Genomic DNA, 26070 nt, shown 5'->3' on the forward strand with positions numbered 1-26070 from the left:
TCAGCCAACCAAGCCAGCAAACAAACCAGCCTTTTCTTGTACTTCTCCTATCTCTCATGTTCTGCATTGCATATTCCTTAATCTCTCCTTGTACTCGACATTCCAGAATTCTTGGTCACCTGCCTCTGTCCTCTCTCTGATGTTTCATAATCATTCAATATATAATTATATATATATATACTCATCTGTGCATAGAAATCCAGATATGTCCTGATTAATGCTTTAAACCATAGAAATATCATTTACCAGGTCCCTCACCTCTTCCACCTCTAGGAGGAAAGGTCTTCCAATTCAATACATCTTGTTCCTGATTCTCTGTCCAAAGTGCATAACATCAATTAACTAACAACAGCAACATCAAACTGAAGTCCCTACTCATCTTCCCCATAATGCATAGGAGCATCAATTGAAATCATCTAGTAAACATTGCAACAGAACTTGGAGCATTCAAAAATTGCTCTTCTCAGTTTAGCATCATTAGCTGAATATCTCCTCTTGATATATAGATTAAACATCTGGAGCCCTTTAATGCCCTGCTTGTCACCTTTCGCTGTTGGGACATTCACTCTACACAGTTTGCTGGCCCAGTTGGCTATCCATCTCATTACAATTACTATTACATTGACTGCACATAATAGACACAGTCTTCTGATTATAGGCTGTACTGATTAATCTTACTTTTAATGTAGTCTGAGTAGTAATATTAATGGAATAATGTAGCGGATTCTCTCATCCTAAGCCCACTAGCAATAGTAATGTAGACATTAGTCACTGCATTATTTCAGCTCCTGGGAGATAATAGAGTGACTGATGTGACAATGATTATTATGAGAATAGAAGTAGATGAACTGAAGATGTTTAAGATATTAAGAAATCTCAGTGTGAATACAGCCATGGGATTAGATGAAATAGCTTGTGCATTACAAGAAAGTGTGAAAGAAATTGCACTGCCCTCTAACTATGCTGTTTTAAGTCTTGGCACTGGGAGAGTTCCAGGGGGAGTAGAAAAAGGGCAAGATCGTCCTGTTAGCTCCGAGACAGAGATAGCAGATTACAGACTAATTGGTATCTCAGGACTAGTAGTGGTTAAAATATTGGAAAATCTACTTAAGGGCTAAATTCCAGGAATGGGTGGACTGGAATTTAATATTCTATTGATCACAGAATGGTCTTATTAAGGGGAGGTTTGCTCTAATAACTTACTTACTTTCTACAGTAATGTGACGTTTGAGTTGGATAAGGGAAATAGCTATATACCATGATACTGCTAGCCTTAGCAAAGGCATTTGATAGAATTCCACATGGAACTCTATTACATAAGTTAGTGCAAATGGAAATGGGCATGAAGCTGGTGACCTAAGTAAGAGGATGGTTGATTGACAGAAACAGAGTAGTATATTGCATTGGAATTATTATTATATTATTTCTGGGAAAATTACCATTTTACTCCTCTAAAATAAACTATTATTTTAATGGCTAATATATCCTACTTTCGTTTAGGAGTGCCCCTTTTTTACAATGTCATTGACTCTTTACCCAAATCTTAGGGCATTACTGGGGTGTTATGAAGAATAATATAGGAGGAAAATTTGGACATACCTTTTTTGGATGTTGTTTTCTGTCTCCTTATCCTGGCGATGTGCATTCATCTGCTGTTAAGCTGTTAAAGGAAGGGAGGGGGGGTAAAGTAATATGGGGGAATTATTTGTAAAACCCAGGTTTTTTATATGTATAATATTATTATTATTATTAATGGTGGGAAGAGAGCGTTTGGGGAGGGGGGAGGGGTAAGAGAAGGATCTGAAGATAGAAATTATTTTTTGGGGAAGAGGAGGGATTTATGGGAAAAGGGCAGGGGTGGGAGTAATGGGATGTGAGCCATTTCGACGGGCTTTGTCTTCGGAACTCGTGTGGGAAGTTGAGGCTATGTCATGTCAGCTAGGTGTTTCTGTCTTTGGCATCGCCAGGATAAGGAGACAGAAAACAACTTCCAAAAAAGGTATGTCCAAATTTTCCTCCTATATTATTCTTCATATATTAGTTTTATAACACCCCAGTAATACTCTAAGATTTGGGTAAAGAGCCAATGACATTGTAAAAAAAGAGGCACTCCTAAATGAACGCAGGCTATATTAGCCTTTAAAATAACAGAATTAACAGTCTGTACATGGGCTACTACTGTTTTCAAGTTTTACATTAATGATATTGGGAATAATTTTAGGGGGAAAGTATAGTTGCTTGCAGTGATACCAAGCTGAAGAAGACAATCATAAAAAGGTATGTCCAAATTGTCCTCCTATATTATTCTTCATATATTAGTTTTATTACACCCCAGTAATGCCCTAAGATTTGGGTAAAGAGCCAATGACATTGTAAAAAATGGGGCACTCCTAAATGAAAGCAGGTTATATTAGCCTTTAAAATAACAGAGTAGTATATGCTAAGATTCACTCAAAAAGAAAGCAAGTGACCAGTGGTGTGCCACTGGTCTGTACAATGGCTACTACTGTTCAAGTTTTACATTAATGATATTGGGAATAATTTGAGGGGGGAAATATAGTTGCTTGCTGGTGATGCCAAGCTGAAGAAGATAGTCATAAATAAAGATAATGTGTAGCTCCTGCAGGATAATTATGGACAAACAGGGCCATCTCCAGATTAGATCGTGCCCTGAGGCAAACAATTAAATATCGCCCCTGGTGGATTATAAGACAAAAATATAAAAAAATCTCCAATTGCCAGTTTGTTTTTATTACAAGAGAAACATTAATGCGAAACGATTACATAATAATACTAATTAAATGTTTGCTCTACAAGGATATCACACAATAAAATTGTTTTTAAGCTCTTCTAAATTTAAATTATAAGCTATGTCTGCCTCTATCAATATAGTTGCTAGACCAACCAATCTCTCTTGGGTCACTGCCGTATGCAAATATTTTTAATCAGTTTAAGCTTGAGAAAACTTCTTTCTGCACTTGCTAAGCTAACAGGAATTGTTAGCGTAGCGACTCCACCTACCGCAATATGGCTGAACGAGTGCCCTTATTAAGCCATGCCATGGGGCAGGCTGCCTCTATCCTACACCCTGTTGACAGTACTGTGGACAAAGGTTAATGATACTATTTTAACGTGACAAAGTATATACACTTTGGACCAAAGAGATTGCAAGCTGTGTATTATATTGATAGGAGAGTTGACAGGTCTGTAGATTTGGGGATGTGATGATGGACAAGTTGAATTTCAGAGGACATATTGCAGAAGTGGGTAAAATAGCTTAAAAGATCACTTTTATATGAAAAAACACACTAACAAGCAGAGATGAGGGAATTATTATAGTTCTTTATAAGGCTTCAATGCAACCACATCTGATTGTTTATTGTGCACAGATTTAGTTGTCTCAGTGTCTTGAGGATGTGGACGAGATGGACTGAGCCAAATGACCAAGATGATGCCTGGTCTGTGGAGTGTTCTATTAGAATAGACTGAATGTCTATGGTGGGGGGGGGGAGTGCAAAGTTTAGCTGGTAAGCAGAAAAGAGGGATATGAGAGAAATATATATAAGTTGCTAAAAGGATTTTATAGAACAGATGCTCAAGAAAATTTTCAGTATGTGACTGAATGGGAGGGAACAAAGGGTCATCCTTTTAAGTTATTAGCAAAGATTTTGTATGGGAAGAGGGATGAATAAGTGATATAGATTTCCAGTGGCAGTTTTGAGTGATCTGATGGTAAAGAAGTTTAAGAAGAAGATGATGGGCATTGTGGTTAATGTTGGCCTCTTCCAATGCATCTTTGGATTCCATGGAGATGCCTGTGTAATAATAAGAACCTATAGACATTGCAATTCAGGAGTACTCATAATGTATAAAAATATTCAGTTAAAGAGATATGAATTTATGATATCTATCATTAGCCATATTTCTATGTTGTCTATTTCAAATACACAATTGAAAGAAATAAAGAATTGTTGGACGAGCCATAGAAGAAAGGGGAAAAGAGTGAGATGAGCGGAAGGGCAAAAGCAGCAAATGAGTTGCGCATAGGAATGGATATGGATGTACTGGATGAATTTAATATGAGAAAACTGGTATACCCAGGATGAGGGATTTGGTATTAGGCATTGGGATATTTGCAATAAGTAATCAGGGAAATGAACTATAAATGCAGAAAATATGGAAGCTGGTTTTATTTATTTGTTTATGCTGTTTTTGAACATTAGAAATTAAACATAGTACTATGGGTGAGAAGAGTTTCCCAAAATTTAATGTTAACAAATTCACAGAAAGAAGAAATTTATTGATCGCTCAACAAAATTGCCCTCTTCTGCACTACAAGCAAGAATTTTTTAGAATTTGCAGTGATACTACCCACATGCAAGAACAGTATTGTATGGTGGAAAGATCTCTGAATTTATATAGGTTTAATAGTTGTTTAGCACCAAAATAAAACTTGTAGAATAAAAAGTGAAAACTTAATTTCTTGGGTGTAAAGGAGACAGTGATGTGATTGTAATTATATTTATGCCAAGAAAGATTGGAGATTATTCCAGAAGGAGAAACTTTGTCTTGTTCAGAAATATTAATATATATATATATAAAGGTGTGTTCTTTTAGCTCTCCTTGATATAATCCAGATTTTATATGTAAATTTGGTTGGTAAGGAGTTAGCCCCATCACCAAGTAAGCTTAGCTATTTTCCATTGTTACTATGTGTGTGTGATTCTACTTGTATCTTCCCACTTCTTAAAGGCCTCTTCCATTGCGGGAAGGTTGGGTCTGCTTCTTCCAAGGTGATCCACTCCATCTTGGGAGAGTGTATATATATATAATTGCATGAATGAATGTATGAAGGTGAAAGACAATCACAAACATCCATGTCCACAACATATGTGTGTGTGTGTATATATATATTAATTACTGTTGTTTGTAATTTCATAAATAGAATCTCAAGAAGAAGAAAAATGAGGAAGGAATGGATACCGCCACACAAATAGATACTCAAGTAAGGCGAAGTAGTAGAAGGCGAAAATTAAGGGGAACTAAAGAGCTAGTTGTCTCTTCTAACCAGACATTGCGTGACTTAAAATTACAGGTCGGTATTTTTTTTTTTCATATTAATTACTAGAATAGTTTGAGTTTTTCATCTTTATGATGAATTAAAAAAAAAAAACATAAAAATATAAATAAAAAAGATTTTTAAAGTAAACTCACATTTTTCATTGCATGTCAATTTTTCAATTTCTCATCTTAAATATATTCCTAGTTGTATTTGTCAAGTAGTTTCCTAAATGACAAAAGCTGTAACTGCCAAATATGTATGATTCTTTTTAATTTAAGTATAACTTAAATTGAAAAGAATAATTTCCTCTAAAAAGCACTATGTACTGCTTGGGTAAGGGAAACCGATTTATGCTCATTTCAAAAATATGTTTTGCTGTATTTTGTACACACAGAATGATGGCATGCCATTCAAGTAACTCTTTTGCCCTGTACATCTTTGTGCTATATGTAATCATAACGATCTTTATAATTAAATTTGCAACTGAAAATCTCAGTTATATATTGTATTGCATATTGCCTGTATATTGTCAAAAAAAAAAAAAAAAAAAAAAAAAAAAAAACGATCCGCATATACTTCACTATCTTTAGATTTTGTACTTTTTTTTTTGTGGCATACTCTTAGTTTGTAAAATGGTCAATCTTGAATTAATACTTAGTGTTGGTCGTTTTTTTTATAATATAAACCTATTTAACAAGTATTAACTCATATCTCATATGAGAACAAAATAAATTATGCAGTTTTTCATAATCTACCTTTCCATAATCTCTCAACATGAGATTACAGAAAGGTTGTGAGATGCAACCCTTTCACAGTTTGACTGCCAGTAACTGCAGTACTCACTGGCTGCACATTTAATGTAGTTATACATAGTGTTATTCCTGCAAGTGTACTCAAAGCTTGTAAACAGTTGAGGTGAGTGTGTTTTACTGTGGGTTCTTACTGAAAAAGATGCCAGCTGTTTTCATTTATATGTAGTTTTTGTTAGGTAGCATGGAAGCTGTTGCTAAGGAATTTGAACTGTGATTTCATGATTCATGTTGTTTTCTTAATCCCTGATTTTTATTAATGTCCACTGAACCTGAAGGAGACTTGGTCATTTGGTCTTGTATCTGAACATGACATTACCAATTTCAAATTAACAAAATCAAGCAGTCCACATAGAAGGCAGACATTTTGTGCATTTATTACAAGAGCTTGATTTGTTCGTAAATTAACTAACTTACAGTTGCTGACTTATAACTCAAATTGTTTACATCTGGAGTCAGTATGACATATGATTCTAGATCTACAACACTCATAGACAGATCCTTGTTATATTCCCATCATTTCTAAACTATTTGTCTTAAAGGGAAATCAGATCCTTACAATCTCTACTTGGCCTGAATCCAGGTTTTTTTTTTTCTCTTTTTTTCCTGATCTTCTCTTCTACAATTTTTCTTATTCTTTTCTCAAGTGCTTGCATAAATCTTACCTGAAATACTCAGTAAAGAAATTCCTATGTAATTCTCAAGTGAACTTTTATTTCCCTTTTTTTATAGATAAGTATTATGAGGGCTGTACTCCAATCATCTGGAATTTGACCCTCTGACTAGGCTATTTGAATTATGGAGTAGCCACTGTAAAATTTTATACTTTTGTATTTGAGCATTTCTGTCAAACATTATATAATTGGTCTGCCTTTCTACATTTCAGATACTGATATGTGCTCCTCTTGACTGTTTTCTACTGTTTTATCTCTTGTTTCATTCAATACCAGTGGCGGCCAGTGAAAATTTTAAGTGGGGGTACTGCATATACAAAAAAAAAAAACAACAACTTTTTTTTTCCTAATCAGTAACGAATTTATTAATAAATAAATTTACATATTAAAAATTGCTTAATTAAAAATATTTCATCCTCACCACGAACAAGCACCAATAATAAAAGTTTCGTATCAATAGCAATGACAAGCGCAAACGAATATCGGCGTTAGATTGCAGGGCATTTGTGTCGTGTAACGATACTTGAAAAAATATAATTCTTTTCATATTTTCAACAGTGACACTCGTCATAATTCAGCCTTGTATCTATAGTAAATAAATAATTATATGTTATTTTAACAAAATAAAATAATATTTACAAAAAATAGTTCACCATGCACACACACCAATAATAAACGTTTCATATCTCACAGAAATAACACTCGGAAGCATATGATACACTGCCCAAGCGGCAGTGTATCTAATGACGTAACGTGCAATGACAAGTGCAAACGAATATCATCGTTAGATCGCAGTGCATTTGTTTCATAATCTAAAGCATTAATCGAACAATTCCAATTATTAACTATTCAATCAATATCAAAACATAAGCTGTAACCTTTAACATGTTGTATTGCATTTATATAATGTTGTAAGCATTGTTATTATTTATAAACACAAAAAATTTTATTTTTTCATTTTTTCCTTGGGGGTGCTGCAGTGTTGCAGTGCTTATGTATGGGCCGCCACTGTTCAATACTCTTCAAAAGTAATTACTCCATACATCAAGAATATCTTTATCTTCAGTTTTCATGTCACATTTATCATTCCTGATTTCTTTTACAGCACTCTTTCCACCATTTCTGAGCTTCTTCTACAGCCTATAGAACATTTTGCCACATTTCTAATGTTTATTTTCTATATTGACCAAAGTCTTCCCAGGGCTTTTGTTTAGCTGCTTTTACACATTGCTTTGCTTTCTTATATTTTTCTGCATATTTTTGCAGAGCACTTACTAGCTTATTTGCTAAGAACTGTTGATGTGTTTTCTTCCTTTCTATGACTGCCTCTTTAACCTCCTGAATCCACCATTATAATCTTCCTATCCTTGCAGATGACTTCACCACATGCTTTAGCCAAGTCGTTCAATGTTTTCTTCACAGTTTGCAATGAGTGTCTGAAGTTTCATTGTTGTTTTTGAAGCTTTTCATTTTTTCTTAATTGATATTTGTATATTTGAGTTAGCAGTTCACTCTCCTGAAAGCAGCTGCAACTTGATTCTTTTTAAAACTTTGTTACATAATTTTCTTTTCAATATGATATTCAGTTTTATCCTGCTCAAAACTAAATGATGGTCAATTCCTATTTTAAAATCTCCTATATATTATATATCATATAAAGGGGATTTTAAATAACAAAATAAGGTGTCGGTAACACTTTTCTTATTTCTTTTATTTTCTTTCCATGTGAATTTGTGCATGTCTTTATGCCGGAATATTGTACTTGCAATGACCAGTACATACCTTGAGCAGAAATTCAGCCGACATTTCCCATTTTATTAGCTTTGCTCTTTTTTACAATTTTTTTCCAAAACATTTTTGTATGTCTGCTATTCATTTCCTACTTTACTATTAAAATCTCCAACAAGAATCAACTTTTTCTTTGTGTTGTCAGCTGTGTTCACTGATGACTCAAAAATTTTCTTTACTAGAACCTTCTCTAGAATTGTAGGATTGAGGTCTCATTGTCCTGTTCCCATTTCGATGTTTGTCCACATCACTCTGCTTGATATTGCTTGCCATTTGAGAAGATCCTCATATTGAATACTATAGCAATGTTATTATTGTCTGAGTATTATTTAGAACACACTCATCTGTCTTGTCCTGTTTTTTTCATTAATTCCAATTATGTCAGTTTGGTACTTCTCTAGTTCTTCTGCCAGTTCCGCTTCTTTTCCATTCATGCTTCTTATATGGTGCCAATCTTGAATTCTGCTGATAGTGATTTGGAGTTCCTAAAAAATTGTGTTTTAATAATTGGATGTACTAAATACACTGAAAGATGCAACAAAAAAATTGCAGTTTCTTCATTTTCATAAGACTATCTAGACTATTGGGATGAAATTAACAGAATCAGATCAACTGTGCTTTATAGCCATCTATCAAGACTGTCCCTCAAAAAATTTCAAATTTTTATTTGCTCCTCCGTATAACTTTTTTGGGCTTCAAAATCAGCTGATCTTAATTTTTTTCACAAACTTCTAGGCAGGTTTTTTTTTTTTTTCCATAGGAGAAATTCTTTAATCAAAGTCGTTTTAGGCATGCACATTCCACTACATGTAAATGAAACATATGTAAAATCAAACTTGTGGATTGAATCCAGGGCCTATAGGGGTAGAGTACAAAAAGAATGCTCAGCACACTGCCAAAGCAAGTGGCTACCATCTTGAAAGCCTAGGACCCAAAGGTGGAATTATAGAGTAAATGTACCCTTTTGACCTTCACAGAACACCTAAAGTAGTTGACTACCATTCTGAAAAGAAATGGCTATAAAAAATCAGAAATTCTCTCAAGTGGAAATAAACTCTGATTAACTTTAAAATCTAAAATCAAAATTTGTTGCTTTGCTAAATAAAAAAATTACTGTTATAATTAATATGATGCCATGAAAAGGGGAAAAAATATATATATATATATATATATTCCTTCATTTAAAGGATAGAGTGAAAAAGTAATCCCTTTTATGAAAATCAAAAATTATGCAGTTTCAGCCCCGATGATTTCTGATTTCACTTGGAATGATCCTTCTACAATAAATGCTTCATCAGCACCATAGCAGTTATCTTTGATATTTCAAGTTATTGTCAGTAAAATATTACCTTCTGTACTGCTTTTGCTTTGGTGCAGTATAACCTTTGCTGTCCTTGCACTAATAAATCATAAAGTAATCAATTCAATCTGTCATCAGGAAAAAATAGTTAACATTGAAAAGAAAGTAGTTATTTGAATAAACCAACATTTTATGGATAACACGAGAGATTTAATCATTCTTGTAATGGGTGCAGTGAATAAATCTCTGATGTCTCATATACGGGTATCCCTTGATTAGCACAATTAATTAATCCCTCGATGTTACCGCATATATGAAAATCGCGTTAATCAAATCTAATAATCAATGGTAAAAAGTACAATTCGTCCCTGATCGATTACTGTACTAATAGTTCGTTTTATATGGTACTCTTTTAGGAAAGATAAAAAGTGAATGCAAAGTAAATGTTTAATAAATACTTGTACCTACATTAGTTACTGCAATTTTTTTTAATCAAAAGAAGTTATAAAGAGTCATTTGAACAGTTTTAGTTTTTTTCTTATCAGCATAAATTCTACGATAAGAAGTAAAATGACTCTCCAGACCTTGGCAAACAAGCATTCTTCGATTAACATTTGGATCCATATCCATTACTTGCTGCTTAAGCGATTCTAAACTGCAAAATATTCCATTCAGTTCTTTGACTGTTATTTCCTTTGGAACCTCATCTTCAAATTCCATTTGTTTGTTGTCTTCATATGTGCGTTGTTCAATTTCAAGATCATTGTCACTGAAATCTTTTGAATTTGAATCCAATAATTCTTTAACATCTTCTGCATCAACACCATCAAAACCGAGGTCTTCACCAATTGCAACGATTTCTTTGACCACATTGTTCACAGGATTTTGAAAACAACCTAAGTCATTAGCGCATTCTGGCAGAAGGTTTTTCCAATCAGCTTTCATGCAACTAGAAGACACTTGCTCTCACAAGTCATGAATGTTCTCAGTTGCGTGTTTAATGTTAAATTTTTTCTAAAATTCGTGGAGCGTAATCGCATTTTCTCCTGTTGTTGTTTCTACTGCTTTTGAGAATGTCCTTTTAAGAAAATAGGCTTTGAAAGTTGCAACGACGCCCATGTTCATGGGTTGTAGCAATGATGTCGTATTTGGTGGGAAAAATAAAACTTCCACATTCTCACACAGATCATTAAGAGAATTTGGATAACCACGAGACTAGCAGCCTCGTGGTGTGAGCATGATTTTGCACAGTAAATTTAAAGGCGCGTTAATCAAAACTCTTGCCGCATATATCAAGGGATTGCCGCAATAATCAAATCCGCGTTAAGCAAAGGATACCTGTAATGTCTCAGAACAGATCTTATGGTGCATTGTAGCATTCCCTCATTTTTCCATAAAAAGAGGATGGTCACTTTAAGCATTGAACAAGTCCTGCCAAGCAAGTAAACACACACACATAAATACTTTATATATTCAGAATCATGTTGCAATATACAGAAAATTACTTCTTAAATTGTGAAAAACTCTTTCACCAATTTGTAGTTAATAGGTATTGAAGAGTGTATGTAGTAACAAAATTTAAGTCACAATTCCATCAGAAATTAAACTAATAATTAAAATGCTTAATTCACAGATATTATTTTATTTAGTAAAGAATGAAATGATTTCCAAATCATTAACAATAGTACATTATTTGAAATATTCAATGTATTTTATTATTTATAACATCACTTGCACCAGATTACATTCCCAACATTATGCAGAATAGTTAGAGCTTATATGTATAAGGAAATTTTTTTTCTTATTTTCACTAATAGCATGTGAAACACAATAGACTCCTTAACAAATGAGTGTTCTCTGTAACAATTTTGCACTGTTACCTGAAATATTCAAAAATTTATTTAAGATTTTTAAAATTTAAGCATTGAACAAGTCCTGCTAAACAAGTGTGTCCACAATTATTTTATGTATTCAGAATCATGTTACAATATAGAGAAAATCACTTCTTAAAATGTGGACAACTTTATACATAGCATATAGCAAATAAATTAAAGCAAAAAGAAATGAAAAATCATCTAGAAAATATGGCATTGTTCTCGTGCTCCATAATTTTCTTTCTGAATCTTTTATTCCTGTTGTTTCATTAAAGACAAAATTTGGATATATAGTATCATCGACATGTATGAATTCAGTTCAAAAATTTATGACATAATCTGCATCTGTGTGTATGTGTGGGAGGATCTGAGCAAGTGGATTGCAATGAACAAAATGATTAGCATTTGAATCCTTTTTTTGTGCATTTTTCAGAAATCATTGTTGAACTAGCTATGAACTGTGAACACTACTATAGTCAGTAGTGTCAAATATTTTTAAAAAAGTTTTGTCTTCCTGCCTTATAAATTTAAAATTTTACAGAACATTACACCAAATGACAGAGTGCTATGTTATAAATAATTTTATTGTGTCATAATAAGTATCTTGATGCACATGAGGAGTATGAATAACATGGGGAAAAAATTATCAGTAAGTAAAGAACAACCTTATCATCACCAATGTAATCAGAGAGCCAATGGACATTTTCTATCCTTTTTCCAGCAAAAAATAAATAAAATAAAGAATATACTCACCCAGCTCTTCTTTACATGACAAAATTTACAAAACTTCCACCTTATCAAAGTTTAGTTTCTTTATATTCTTTTGTTTTTTGTAAAAAAAAAAAAAAAAAAAAAAAAAACTTATTCGACTGCTTGGGTCCTTTGCATTCATATGTGTGTATAGCAGGAGAGAGACCAGTATCCTGCCTATTGCATACCTGAAGTTTTTAGTACTATGTTTGGTGTTTGGTCTCTAGTGTGTGTGTTGGGGGGGGGGGGTAACTGGATTTAACTAACCTAGCCTATGGTATTAAATGTAGTACAGTAGATTTACTCTTTGATAGTTTCATGACATTGTTAGAAATTTGTGCATATATTTTCAATGATAACATATCAAAATGATCTCATAAATTATAGTATTCTTACATGATTTTTATCTTTTTTTTTAACCAGTTTATTAGATTTATTTATTTATTAAATGAGAAAATTATGATTAATAGTATTGAAAATTATCATTACAGATAATGAGGCTTTTTTCTGTGGCTCCTTATGACCAGACTCTGATACTCAATGACCAAGTGCTAACAGACAATAGTGCCTCTTTATGTAGTCTTAAAGTATTTCCTGGAAGTCTTATCCTTTTAAAGGTAAGCATATCATTTTTTACCAATGGCAGATGTATTGCCATAGCAAGCTTCTCTTCAACCAATAATATGAAATGATTTTTGCCATAACAACAAAGAAAAACAATTAATTTGCATATCTGGTGATCAAATCTAGTTGTGTTTTAGTCAAGCGATGGTATTATATGTCTTTAGTTGTGATTTTCATCATTCCACAACCTCTTAATTAGCCAGCTTAGTATAAAAAATATAATTTGGGTCAATTAATGGTCAATGCCAGATTATTAGGAGGAAACCTCCATATCCTTTTTAAGGAATGGGAAGAACTGATTGAGACTTCTGACCTAATGGCCAGTGCTCACCTTCATGTGGTACACCCCATTAGTGTCAACTGGGTACTGAATGAATAAGGATGGACTGGCAATTTGGGACTTAGCCAAACAAATTGTACTCTCTGTTGGCTTAAACCTAGTCGTTCTGGTTGACTGAGTGTTTAGTTTACCTGCTCTTGAGCCAAAAGTCTGCAGGTTTGAATCTCGCCTTGGGTATAGATGTCTGTGATTGTATTTAATTCAATTTCATTGCTTAATGTGAGACCACCTCCCAGCTTATTGGAAGTATGAAATTATTTGAAAAAAGTTCTATGTTTGGTCTCTAGAGCAAGGTTTCCAGACTATGTAAAAAAAATAACAATTAAACATACAAAAAGAAATATAACATCGATAAAAATAGAAAAGAAAAAAAACTTAGCCCCCTCACAGTACAAAATGTACTTTAGGTTTCCAAATAAACTTTTGTGGGTGGGAGCAACATAAAAAAATGCAAGGCATTTTGCACACTGGGTATTCATCAGGAGTGATTTAGCTGCTAAATAAGGTTGAAGAATCTGGATGCATGCTTTTAGACCCTGCATCTGCCTGAGGAAGATGATAATACATAAGAATATGAGAGACCTTGATTAAGACCAAAAAGATGTTTTTTGGGGAGGTGGGAAGGTGGGGTGAACAGGAGTCACAGTTGAATCCAACAAAGAATATATGATTGGAAGTAAAGCAAAGTAATAAGAAAACTAATACAGTAGTTACTTTGGTAAATGCATGAAACCGTAAATGTAAAAAGAAACTTAAGTTTCTTTCTACATTTACCAACAAAATATGGATAGATTTATAATATCCCCTACTTTTTTTTCTTATTTTGGAAAATTTAAGCTTCTCAGCTTTATATATTAATTTCTTAATATATAAATTGTTTGATGGAGATATGTTGACGATATTTTCATCGTATGGAGAAACACAGAATCGGCACTTTTTGATTTCTTAACTAAGATAAACTCTTCCCATCAAAAAAAAAAAAAATCAAAAGTTTACCTTAGAAATTGAGAGAGATAGAAAATTACCATTTTTAGATACTTTAATTACAAATTAAGTGGATATTAGCCTAACGGTTTACCACAAGCCAACTCACACTGGCTGGTATCTGCACTTTTCTTCTTCACACCATATATCTCAAAAGTTGAGTATCATACATATCATCATATGCTCAAAAATAGAGCTTTTTGCATCATAACAGAAGATAAAACTCTCAGGGATGGATTAACTCGCATATCAGAAACCCTGAAAGACAATGGCTATCCAAAAAAATTAATTCAAAAGATACTTTTCTTCAACTCCTCCCAACAGCAACCGAAAGAAACTCGATACAAATCTTCCATTGCCATTCCTCATGCTGGAACAGTCTCACAGAAGATTGGAAGTAAAGGAAGTAAACTACATGAACAAGCAATGTTGTAAACTCCAGGATGTTTGAAGAAAGCATTGTTATCCTTTGGTGATCTTAACAAGTTGCAGACTGTTTTAATTGGTTTGAAATAAGAGTAACTTTCAAACCAATTAAAACAGTCTGCAACTTATTAAGATCACCAAAGGATAACAATGCTTTCTTCAAACATCCTGGAGTTTACAACATTGCTTGTTCATGTAGTTTAAATTATGTAGGACAAACTTCCAGAAGTTTGGAAATAAGAAAAAAAGAACACATCACAGATGTTAATAATAACAGAAAAGATAATTCCAGGTTAGCCCTTCATTTCTCGAATACCAAACACAACATTGAATGGGACAAAAGTTCTATGCCATATTTAGAGGAAGACCTTTGTAACCGAAACTTCAAAGAAGCTACTGTGGTAATCCATTCAAAAGGCAGCCACTATTTAGGAACCAAGGGATAATATTTGCTGACATATGGAAGATCCTCATAAGATCACTTAGCACACCAGAATTCAACTTCGCTGCAAATTATAGAACGCACTTGCATAACAATGTCTCGCATCGCACACACTCCATGCATTTGATGTAACGTGTCTTTTGAATTTGTATAATGTTTAGTACTCATTTATGTTTCTTTCTCTTTACCTGTTTTAAGCTGTTTTTTATCACCTTAAGTATGCCCAGACGAAGCTAACAGTCAAGTTGATGAAACTAGTTGGCTTAATTTGTTATTAAAATCTTCAGCCAATCTATCCCAATCTAATTTTATTATTGAATTAAAGTTGGTGGTCAAAAAAATAGAATTATCATATTAATTTCTTATTAATCATCTACCAAGAGTTCACTTACAATGAATGTATCTTTCTGACATAATGATTCTCTTGTATTGAATTAGATTTTATGTCTTATTTTTGTTTGGTTTACATGCTCTAGATTTTTTAGATTTAGCAATATGAAGCCTGGTATCTGATGAGAACCAACAGCTGTAACTAGTGAAACCTAAAATTTTTTTCTTCAATTGTGAAATAATGATGGATATATTTCTTCTATATACACAATAAATTATGCTCTAGAAAAAGAAAATTTTTCAAAAAGAAAATGGTTTCTTATTTATCTGAAAAAGTTTTTAGATGAATATCCTGGTAGCTTGTGCCAAAAGAAATTTTCCCTGAGAAATTGTACTGCGGAATAGGGTTACTCATTACCCTTGAAAATCCTTTTTATTTTGAACAGTGGCCTGTTATCCAGTGCAGTCATTTCAGCCATAGCATAATGCAAAAGATTTTGCTTATTTGTCATCTACATCCTATTTTTTTTTTTTTAGATTATTTCATTTTATATATTTATTTTTTATATTTTGTGGTTTGATATTTCAGTTTCATTGTTTTGTTTTACAAATTAATTTCTATGCTCTCATTTTTAAATGATTAATCAGAGATGTGTACCTCATTTTTTTCTATATTACTCAGATATTTTGTCATTGGCATATTTTTCATTTGGCATAGCCATATTAAGAAAAATTTTAATACTTCATAATATAAACAAGTTTTAAGCCTCCAATAGCACAGACCAAAATAAAAATACCAAAGAAAATACCTATCACAAATGACAAGCTATATGTCGTCGTGCAAAATAAAGAGTGGCTTTTCCTGATTGCATTTGCTATTACTCATGTAACAAATTTTCTGCTTCAGCCAGTGAATACTGAATCTTTCTACTGATTCAGCCAAAGCTGAATATTTTAAAAATATGCTAAATTGGCCGAATACCGAAGCAAAACCAAATATTCAGCACATTCCTACAAGATACTACATGATTAACATTCATTTATTACTAGCTTTCTATTAACAGTTTTCTTCCATATTAATCTGTCATTTTTCCGGTCTCCACTATGAAGATATCTAACATTTCAGTCTTGAGGCACCTTTGACCTGCATCATTCCACCAAGATCTTGATCATACTGTGGAATTTTGCACCTTTAGCTTTGCATTCTGTTTAATTGTCCATACTATATCAGATTAGCTCTGCTCATACATTCTTAGATGCTAACAGTCAGATTCTTTTCTAATATCTTCATTATTACTATAATTCACCATTCATGTCATCTGTTCACTTCCCTGATTTTTCTCAGAACCCTCAATCCTGTATATATTGAAGATTGCTTTAATTAACTGGTTAAGAATGTTGTCATCTCTTAAAATTTTCAGTAGATTATTACGATTGACTTTATCAAAAGCCTTTTTATAATCGATGAATAATTTATGGGCCTCTAAATTGAATTCTCTTCTTTTTTCTATCGGGAGCTTAAGAGTGAAAAATGCATCAGTGCAGGATCTGCCTTTATGGAAACCGTTTTGTTCCTCTCCAAAAATATTTTCATAATATTTGGTTAATTTAGTCTTTAAGAGACTTAAATATATTTTATATCCAGTGTTTAAAAGGCTAATGCCGCTATAGTTTTGTCATTCATTAATATTGCCTTTTCTTGAAGAGGGAATGATCATAGCATTTTGCCAGTTTTCTGGTGGTAATTGGCCATTTTTAGGATCTTATTCATGAATTCTAGTAGTTTTTATCTGAAAAGTTCCATATTGATTCCATCTCCTGGGCTTCTATGGTTCTTTCGTTGTTTAAGTGTTGACTCTAAATCTTCAAGGGTAAAGGAGTCTGGTGAATTATTTGTATATAATTGTTATGAGAATGGGTTGTTATCAGTTGTCCATAATTCTTTATAGTATTTAAACCAGTCCTCCAGAGTTGTGGTATTGATCTTGATTGATTTTCTAAGGTTATTATTCATGTGTCTTATAAATTTATATTTTTGTGTTTGAGGTTTATCACTATTGTTTTCTAAATTGGTAACGAAATTGTTCCATTGACCTCTATGCCTTTTATGTGTTTCTGTTTCTTGCTATTACTCTTTTGTGTTTATATTCAATTTCATCCTCTATATTGTTTGTGCTTAACCATTTTTTATAGGCCTTCCTTTTTTCATCTATGATTTCCCTGATTTCTGGGTACCAGTTCCAAAGACCTTTTTTCTTTTCCATTGTTTTTTCATTCCCAAGATTTCTCAGGCTGAATCTCCTGAAATATTCAGTTCCTAAAATTACAGCAAATAACTTGAGATTTATCTGAAATTATCTTTCAGATCACTTATAGACGGATAAACTACTATTTATCCTTCTTCGTTCGGAAAGTGATTTTTTTGCGGGGCATACTGGTTGCAGTGAATAATATCCACTGAGGCGGATATAGTTGAGATGTTAAATGAACATTTCATAACGGTATTTTATCCTCGTGAAAATAACATCCTACAGAACTTGAGGTCAGTGGGGAGGGAGGAGGAACACTGATGGTGAGTTGGAGGTATATATGAGGAATTCGGTAAACTCGATATCAATCAGCATGTAGGGAGCGACGGCGCCTACCGCAATATGGCTGAACGAGCGCACTTATTAAGCCGCGCCGTGAGGCAGGCTGCCTCTATGCTAAACCTGTCGACGGTACTGGGTATAGCATAGAGGCAGCCTGCCTTCCATCATACGAGGATGGAAGGTTTTTTCTTGCCGAAAAAAGCGAACCGAAAAGGAAAACACACACAGTGATTTAAGGCCAGTTTCTTCTTCCTTAATTCAAAACAACTCAACCCAATTCTAATTTCCTTTGGCACTGTGTTTTCTAACTGTGGTCAGCCGACCACTGGCATCCTTCAGAAGTCGAATAAGACTTCCAATCACTGCTCATTTAAATATAATAACAGATGAGTATGCTTCAAAAAGGTTTATGGGTTTGTTTCTTTACGACTCTTTATTCATCATTCCTTTTTTTTTCTTTCTCCTAGAAAACATTTTAACTTTTTTTTTTTTTTTTAACAAACAGCACCGATCACCTCCTCAAAACCAAGAAATATACCCACGCATATACTCATCAGTATTCTTAGCCTAATTTCCCCCTTATTAACTGCAATTACTTGCTTTCGAGGTTATTCGTGAGATAAGTGCATGTGGCACTCCTGTCGTTGAGGAATAACAGAAACAGCAGTAAATACAGTAAGTGAAACATGACAAACATCTTCAGGAATGATTTTTTTTTAAATTTTTTTTTTTTGCAAGTTTTCCAATATTTTTACTCTGAATTCCTGTATATTTTATTATTATATTGTGAAAAATATTTACATCAAAGAATCAGTTTATTATTATTAGTAGTAGTAGTAATATTAATGATTAATGCTATTTTCTCTCATCCTCCTCAATATAATGATTGTTGGTATAGCAATGCTACTTTACTAAGGAATAATTATAGAACGATATGGATTCTTGTTGTCTTTTTTGTCCGATAAGTGTTTCCTGTCTGTATATATGTGTGTTCATGGGACTGATTTGCCTATTTCCAAGAAGAAAAGCCTAGTCATCTCCGTATTAGGCCCACTAACTTACCTTCAGTTGAAGAGGACTGATAAAAATTATGCGCCTCGTATTATACATTTATTAATGGACAAATTTTACTCTGATTCGGTATTTGAAACTTTTACAAAAAATTGTCGAACCGTTCCAGTTTTTAGTTCAACTATATTCGGGGCTGCAAAGAAAAGTGTCGAAATTATGTATTACATTATCTCGCTGACTTAGCAGAATTCGCAGAAGTTTTCAGTACAAGAAACTGTCTGCACGGTTCAATTTTAGTTTCAAATGGATCACTTTTATCATAACATTTCCGTAAAGAAGTTCCGAAATGATATTAGCAACTCCGCTCTGGCTGGATGAAATTTAATGAAATTTTTAATTTCCGTCGGACTAGAGTCACTGTGACAAAATTTGGTAGAACGAAATGTCTTCTCTACAGATAAATCGCTATCTGCACAATGAAGCAGGATGTACACTTACATTAAATGTTCTAAAATTCAAGAAAATAATTATTACGTTTCAATGACCACTTCCCCCTGTTGGCTGTATCATGAGTAACGTTCCGTATTGTTACTGAACATTTTTAGACAATACAGTACTTTGCAAGAAATATGACTATTCGATGAATTCTTATATAATTCTTCAAAAAATTTTCGATGAATTGCATTTTTGACGAATTGTCGTTATGAATTGTCTTTCGACTAACTGTTTTTCGATGAATTTTCCTGTAACGTAGAAGAAGACATTGAAGAATTTTATGACAAGTTACAAGAAGTGCTAGATGCAGCACCAAAGCGAGATTTATGGCTACTTATCGGAGATTGGAATGCAAAAGTGGGAGAGACTGAGGAACAAGGAATAACAGGCCGTTTTAGTTTAGGTATTCGTAACACAGGGAATTAATTAAGTTTTGTGCAGAGAATTCTTTGTTTGTTGCTAACACCTGCTTTAAACAGCAAAAGAAGATTGTACACATGGATATCACCTGATGGACAACACAGAAATCAAATTGACTATATACTTGGACAAAGAAGATGGAGAAGTGCGATTCAGTCTGTCAAGACTTTTCCAGGTGCAGACTGTGGTACAGACCATGAGTTATTAGTGGCTACGATACATGTGAAACTACGGAAACTGAAAACAACACAAAGGTCGATCAGATATGATATCTATATGAGGGATCTTTATCATGAACAAGAAGCTACTGTCCGAATAGATCTTGGAGAAACTGAGTATTTCACAATAGGTAAAGGGGTGCGACAAGGATGTATTTTATCTCCATACCTGTTTAACATGTACAGTGAATACCTTTTAAGAATGGCAGGGCTGGAGGAGTCTTCAGTTGGAATTAAAATTGGTGGAAAAAATATTAATAATTTGAGGTATGCAGATGATACCACCTTGCTAGCAGAATGCAAAGATTTGAAGGAACTTATTATGAAAGTTAAAGAAGAAAGTGCTAAATATGGTCTTAAACTTAACCTCAAAAAGACAAAAGTTATGGCAACATGTGAACTTATGATTTTGAAGTACATGGGGGGAAAATGGAAGCAGCTAACAATTTTGTGCTCCTAGGATCCCAAATTGATAAAGGTGGTTATTGTACTGAAGAAGTTAGAAGATTATTAATCGAAAAGAAAGCAATGACAAATTTAAGCAAGATCTTTAAAGATATTAGCCTCGCAACAAAAATCAGAATCGTGAAAGCAATGGTATTACCCGTGGTACTGTATGGATGTGAAAGTTGGACCCTGTGAAAGAAGGAAGATAGATGCATTTGAATTATGGGTTTGGAGACGTTTATTAAGGATATCATGGACTGCAAAGCAAACCAATAAATCAGTGATAGACAGAATAAAGCCAGATTGCTCCCTCGAAGCTATGATCATCAGGCAAAAATTGTCATACTATGGACATATTATGCGAGCAAATGACAGTCTGGAGAAGATGATGCTTGCTAAAGTTAATGGAAGGAGAAGAGGAAGACCAAGAATCAGATGGGTGGATCGAGTTAAAGAAGCAACTGGAGTGCGCTTGGAGGTTCTGGAAGACATGGTCAGGGACAGATCGGAATGGAGAGTGTATATTCGTGGTGTCGCCAGGAGTCGGAAACGACTCGATGGAATATAACATACATGGTGGAATACCCATTCCTTCAACATACCCCAAACGAACATCAAATGATGTAAGATCAGGAGAATGTGAAGAGTACGATAATTCTGTGAACCTTGAAATGAGCCTCCTAGGGAAGTGTTCTGATAAATAGGCTCTAGAGCCACGTGATGTGTGACAGGTTGCTTCATCATGTTGGAATACATCAAGTGGAACGTTTTTTGCACGCCACATCCTATGCAAATCCTGGGTGAATGGAAAACCAACACATTCTCGATTTAGCATTTGCTATTCAAGATCACAGTTACACATCCAGTTACACCACACTCCAAGAAACCTGTAGGTTCGTCTGTTTACATGACTGCTTAGAGGAAAATGCGCTTCATCTGAGAACCGGACATTATGGCGGACGGACGGATCTTCATAGACGTTGGCCAGCAGGCGTGCACAGTATTCCCGCTATACAGCATAATCCGTTGCTGTTAAACACTGACCCACCTGAATGACGTACGAAAATGCCCCGGCTCATTCAGGATTCTGTGTAGTGCCCACCTCGGTATCCCAAGCTTTACCGCTGTTCGGCGTTGACTGCATTTCGGAGACTGTAACACTTGCTCTAGCACACGCCTATGATTCTCATTTGTGTTAACAGTTCGTGTTCTCCCTAAATGCCCTATGCATTGAAGTAGAACACTCCCGGTACGTCGGAACCTCTCTATTAAGGCAATAATGACGCTATTTGCTTGTGGTAAGATTACGGAAACGACGAACAAACTGCTCACAAACATGTAAGCTTGGACCATTTGCTCTATGAACTCGGTATGAATGAAAATAATGTCCAATAATAAACGTCTTTTCTTCCAACGTCATCACCATTGCTACAACTAGGTGTAACGGTGTAGACTCTACACATGCTCTTCTATTAATGTGTCGAAGTTCAGTACTTTTTTTTCCCGTCATACCATAACTCTTGAGACCCCTCATTGATGGAATTGACATAATTAAAAATAAACTGCACATGAGAAGTTTCAGAATCCATTTTTTGAATAAAACTTATATATATTTCCATAATATATCCTTATGTAAAACTTATATAAAGACTTGCATTAATGTAAGACTTGTGTTCTAAGCATCGCACTCTGTTTTGGGAATATAAATATACAGGGTGTTCCAAAATTCACGCAAGAAGTAATTTTGATAGAAAACACAGGTTTTTAATTAAAAATTGTAATTTCTTACTGATTCATAAAGTATACAGTATAGGGTTATGCATGGAAGAGCATATCGGGTAAATGGCCTCCACGGCTTTGCTGGCACATACGCACTCTTTTGTCGAAATTTTCCATGACCGTTTTGCATAAATGTGGCTGAATTTCGTTGATACAGCGCTCAATTTCCTCCTTCAAGGCGTGGGTAGTCGTGGGCTTGTTATCATAAACCTTAGACTTCAAAGAACCCCAAAGAAAAAAGTCCAACGGCGTTAAGTCACATGATTCTGATCACCAAAACGGGAAATTACACGACCAGAAAATGACTCATGCAGTAATTGAATTGTTTCTTGGGCTGTATGGCATGTGGCACCGTCTTGTTGAAACCACATGTCGTTCACATCCATGTCTTGCAATTTAGGCACAGAAAACTGGATTATCATGTCTCAGTAGCGAGCACCATTAACTGTTATTGCCTTACCAGCCGCATTTTCGAAGAAAAATGGACCGATGATGCCTCCAGCCCAAAATCCGCACCAAATAGTGACAAGTTGTGGATGCATTTGTTTCTCAACAATCACTCGTGGATTTTCTGAACCCCAAATGCGACAAATTTGTCGATTAACGAAGCCATCAAGATGAAAATTAGCCTCATCGCCGAAGATGATTTTGTTCAAAAAATAAGCATCCACTTGTTGTTGTTCCATAATCCATTCAACAAACTCTCTTCGCTGTGTGTGGTCAGTAGGCTTCAGTTCTTGAGTCAATTGAACTTTGTAAGCATAAATGTAAGAACTTTGCAAATTTTTCGTGAGAATACGCTGTAGAGAGCTTCTCGAAATGCCCAATTCAAGACCACGGTGCCGAATTGATGTTCCTGGACTCTCAGCAACACTCTCACGAACTGCTTCGATGTTTTCTGTTGAACGACTTGTTGAAGGACGGCCAGAGTGTATAAGATCACTAATTGATCCAGTTTCCTTGAATTTTTTAATTAATCTTTTCACAGTTGATGAAGTTAAATCACTATTCCGACAATATTTTGTACGAAAATTGCGAACTGTAGCTGCCAAATCTTCATTATTTTTAAAATATTGCTCAACAATGAAAATGCGTTGTTCTTTCGTGTAGCGCTGCATTTTTAATAACCCTGAACTGTCAGCTGTCACGCTGTCTTTTTTTTTTCTCGTTGGCAACACTTTACCGCACAAATGGCGCTAAATTTAAATCTTGCGTGAATTTTGGGACACCCTATATAATCATACGTGTATAAATATATAATAATATTTATACATGTATGAAGTTTGACAAAACCATCTGCCACTATTGTCCTGGTCTTTGCAGTCGGTTGGTGATTTTCATCTTTTTTGGATGTCATTGTACTGCCAGTGATCTAATTTGCTGACATATGAGGATGGTATATGGTTGTTGTGTAAAGTTCTTCGTAATCTTATCAGATATGAACAGGAATTGATGACTTTCTTCACCATATTTTTGCAGATAGCCGGTCACTGTCTCCATTTCAGGCCCACTCAATGCATATTTTCTCCCGCTACAGAAAATCAAATACTTTTGTTTTGCAGTCAGAATCTTTTAATTGCATTACATTATTATGCATAAATTTACAATGTCCAACATGTTTGCGGGGATAGGGCTATCATACTGTTAATTGCATGCTGGATTTCAGACGTGTCCACTTCTTAGTTGAATAACTTGGAATAATTCTAAGAATATTGACTAAGAGTTATTCAATAAACTTGTCCAGATTAAATAATTCAAACCCATTTTGGTACTGATGCAAGTATGGCTAACTCAGAAACACAATCGTGGGGTTTCTGAGTGAACCTCCATAGTGCATTCAGAAGAACAGTGAAATTGAGAAATATTTACTGGGTGTTTTAAAAATGAACTTAATTTTTTTAATATAAATTCAATTTTTAAGTTGTAGTTTAAAAATAACTTGTAACTTGTACTTCAGCGTTTCACTCATAACATTAAGTATTATAATTTAAAAATTTTAGAGAAAGTGCTAATTCCTTCATCAACTATCCCCCCCCCTCCATTGCATCGAGAACATTCTCTAAGTGCAACAGATGTTTTATTGGATCTCTCTTTTTTTGCATGTAACCCAGACCTTACATTAATACTCCCAAAAAGTAAAAATAATGTTATTATATATTAAAAACACAATAGTTTTATGCCTGTAAATATAGAGAAAGCACCAAATAACTGATTTTTGAAGATGAATAGTTTTGGTCAATTTTTTTCATTATTTTACGCATTAAATCTGGATTTATGTAACTACAATTAAACAGCCAAATACTGTGCATGCATAGATCAGTATTTGTGACATCAAATAGCTTAATCTGCTACTAGTTAGCCTACTTTTATAGAAATTGCAGAATCCCCCTCCCCCAAGCACCGTTAAACGGTTATATGATTTTATGTTTCTTACTCACGAAACGTTGTAAACCTATGAGACGTCAGCGCCATGGTTGGGCTAAATTTTTTTTTTATTTTTTTTATTTAATATTCTGGCAACAAACCTTGCTCTAGAGATCAGACATTTTCAAGCCACCTCTGGCCTTTGGGTGATGAATTGCATCTCCCACCTAAAGACAACCACAAATAACCGTGCCTCTGGAGGAATCGAACTTCAGCTAGTTACTTGGAGAGCGATTACATCAACCACTCGGCCAACCAGGTCCTCTTCATATCTCACTGAAATCATACACACATATCTGTTTGGTGGCAAAGCTAGCAAGTTTCAAAACCCTGAAATATGGGAGTGTTGTTCCTGTAGTCCCACGTTCTCAGCAAAGGAACTGTTTTCCATGAAATTCGACAGAATCTTGCTGTTTAAATGCAAAAATGAGTAAAGTGAAATAAAACTGAGAGGCACAATAAAGAAGAGTGTTTTAAAAGATTTTGTGTACCATTTCAGGAATGTATTTTGCTCTCGGGTTTATTCATCGCAGTCATAAGAATTAACTTGTTTATTGTGCAAATAGCAGTGATTACACAGTCCAACACGATTTTTGCTGACTTTTATATGAGACTTGTTTTTTACTAATTTGGGTGCGCTGATTTCAAATATCAAACCCATTTTTCTCTATCATGTCAGGTTTTTCCTCTATGGCATTTTCTTTTTGCTAATTTGTAAGTTTTTGATATTTTTAAGGAGGCAGTACTATTTAGAAGATCAAAAAAAATCGATTTTTTAATATTATTTTCTGAAAGTATGTACTTTTAAAAATCTGTTCCTAACTTTTTATCAAGAAATTCGAAAAATTCCCGAAGATAAAGCCTATTATTCAAAGCGGTGCGCAGATCAGAATCGGAGCTCTCACTTGTTAGTAAACGAATAAATGCGTAAGAACCTGCAACGGTACGTACTGGCGCTTTGAATGCGAGAGAGAGGCCGATAATTAGATACATAACTACTTAACAATATTCATTAAAAATTACAAGAATATTTATTAAAAAATAACAATTTTACTTACACATGAGTTTCAGGGAATAAATTTTTATTTGTAGCAATTTCTGCTGTGTGTTCTATTTTGGCAATCCCTTTGAATACTCCAACAGTAGTCGGCCATCATATGAGAATCCCATCTTCCTTGGTACCGATCTTCCATAGTTTTTAAGTCTTGATGAAATCTTTCGTCTTGTTCTTCGCTTACAGCACCTAAATTCTCGGGAAATCTATCAAGATGACTGTATAGGA

The 26070-nt window shown here is 34.2% G+C and overlaps 1 protein-coding gene across 3 annotated transcripts in view; it reads left to right on the top strand.

Annotated features, from left to right (window-relative positions):
- LOC150105315 (ubiquitin carboxyl-terminal hydrolase 48-like) overlaps positions 1-26070 on the top strand; it is a 776830-nt gene that overhangs the window by 671522 nt on the left and 79238 nt on the right. For all 3 annotated transcript variants that reach the window (XM_090394693.1, XM_090394696.1, XM_090394694.1), the window contains 2 exons: positions 4946-5095; positions 12749-12874. In XM_090394693.1, the coding sequence (XP_090250819.1) occupies positions 4946-5095; positions 12749-12874 (276 nt within the window). The remainder of the gene's footprint in view (positions 1-4945; positions 5096-12748; positions 12875-26070) is intronic.

This window comes from Typopeltis vanoorti, chromosome 6 (assembly GCF_054136105.1).
Source record: "Typopeltis vanoorti isolate ZY-2024b chromosome 6, IOZ_Tvanoo_1.0, whole genome shotgun sequence".
Lineage (NCBI taxonomy): Eukaryota > Metazoa > Arthropoda > Arachnida > Uropygi > Thelyphonidae > Typopeltis > Typopeltis vanoorti.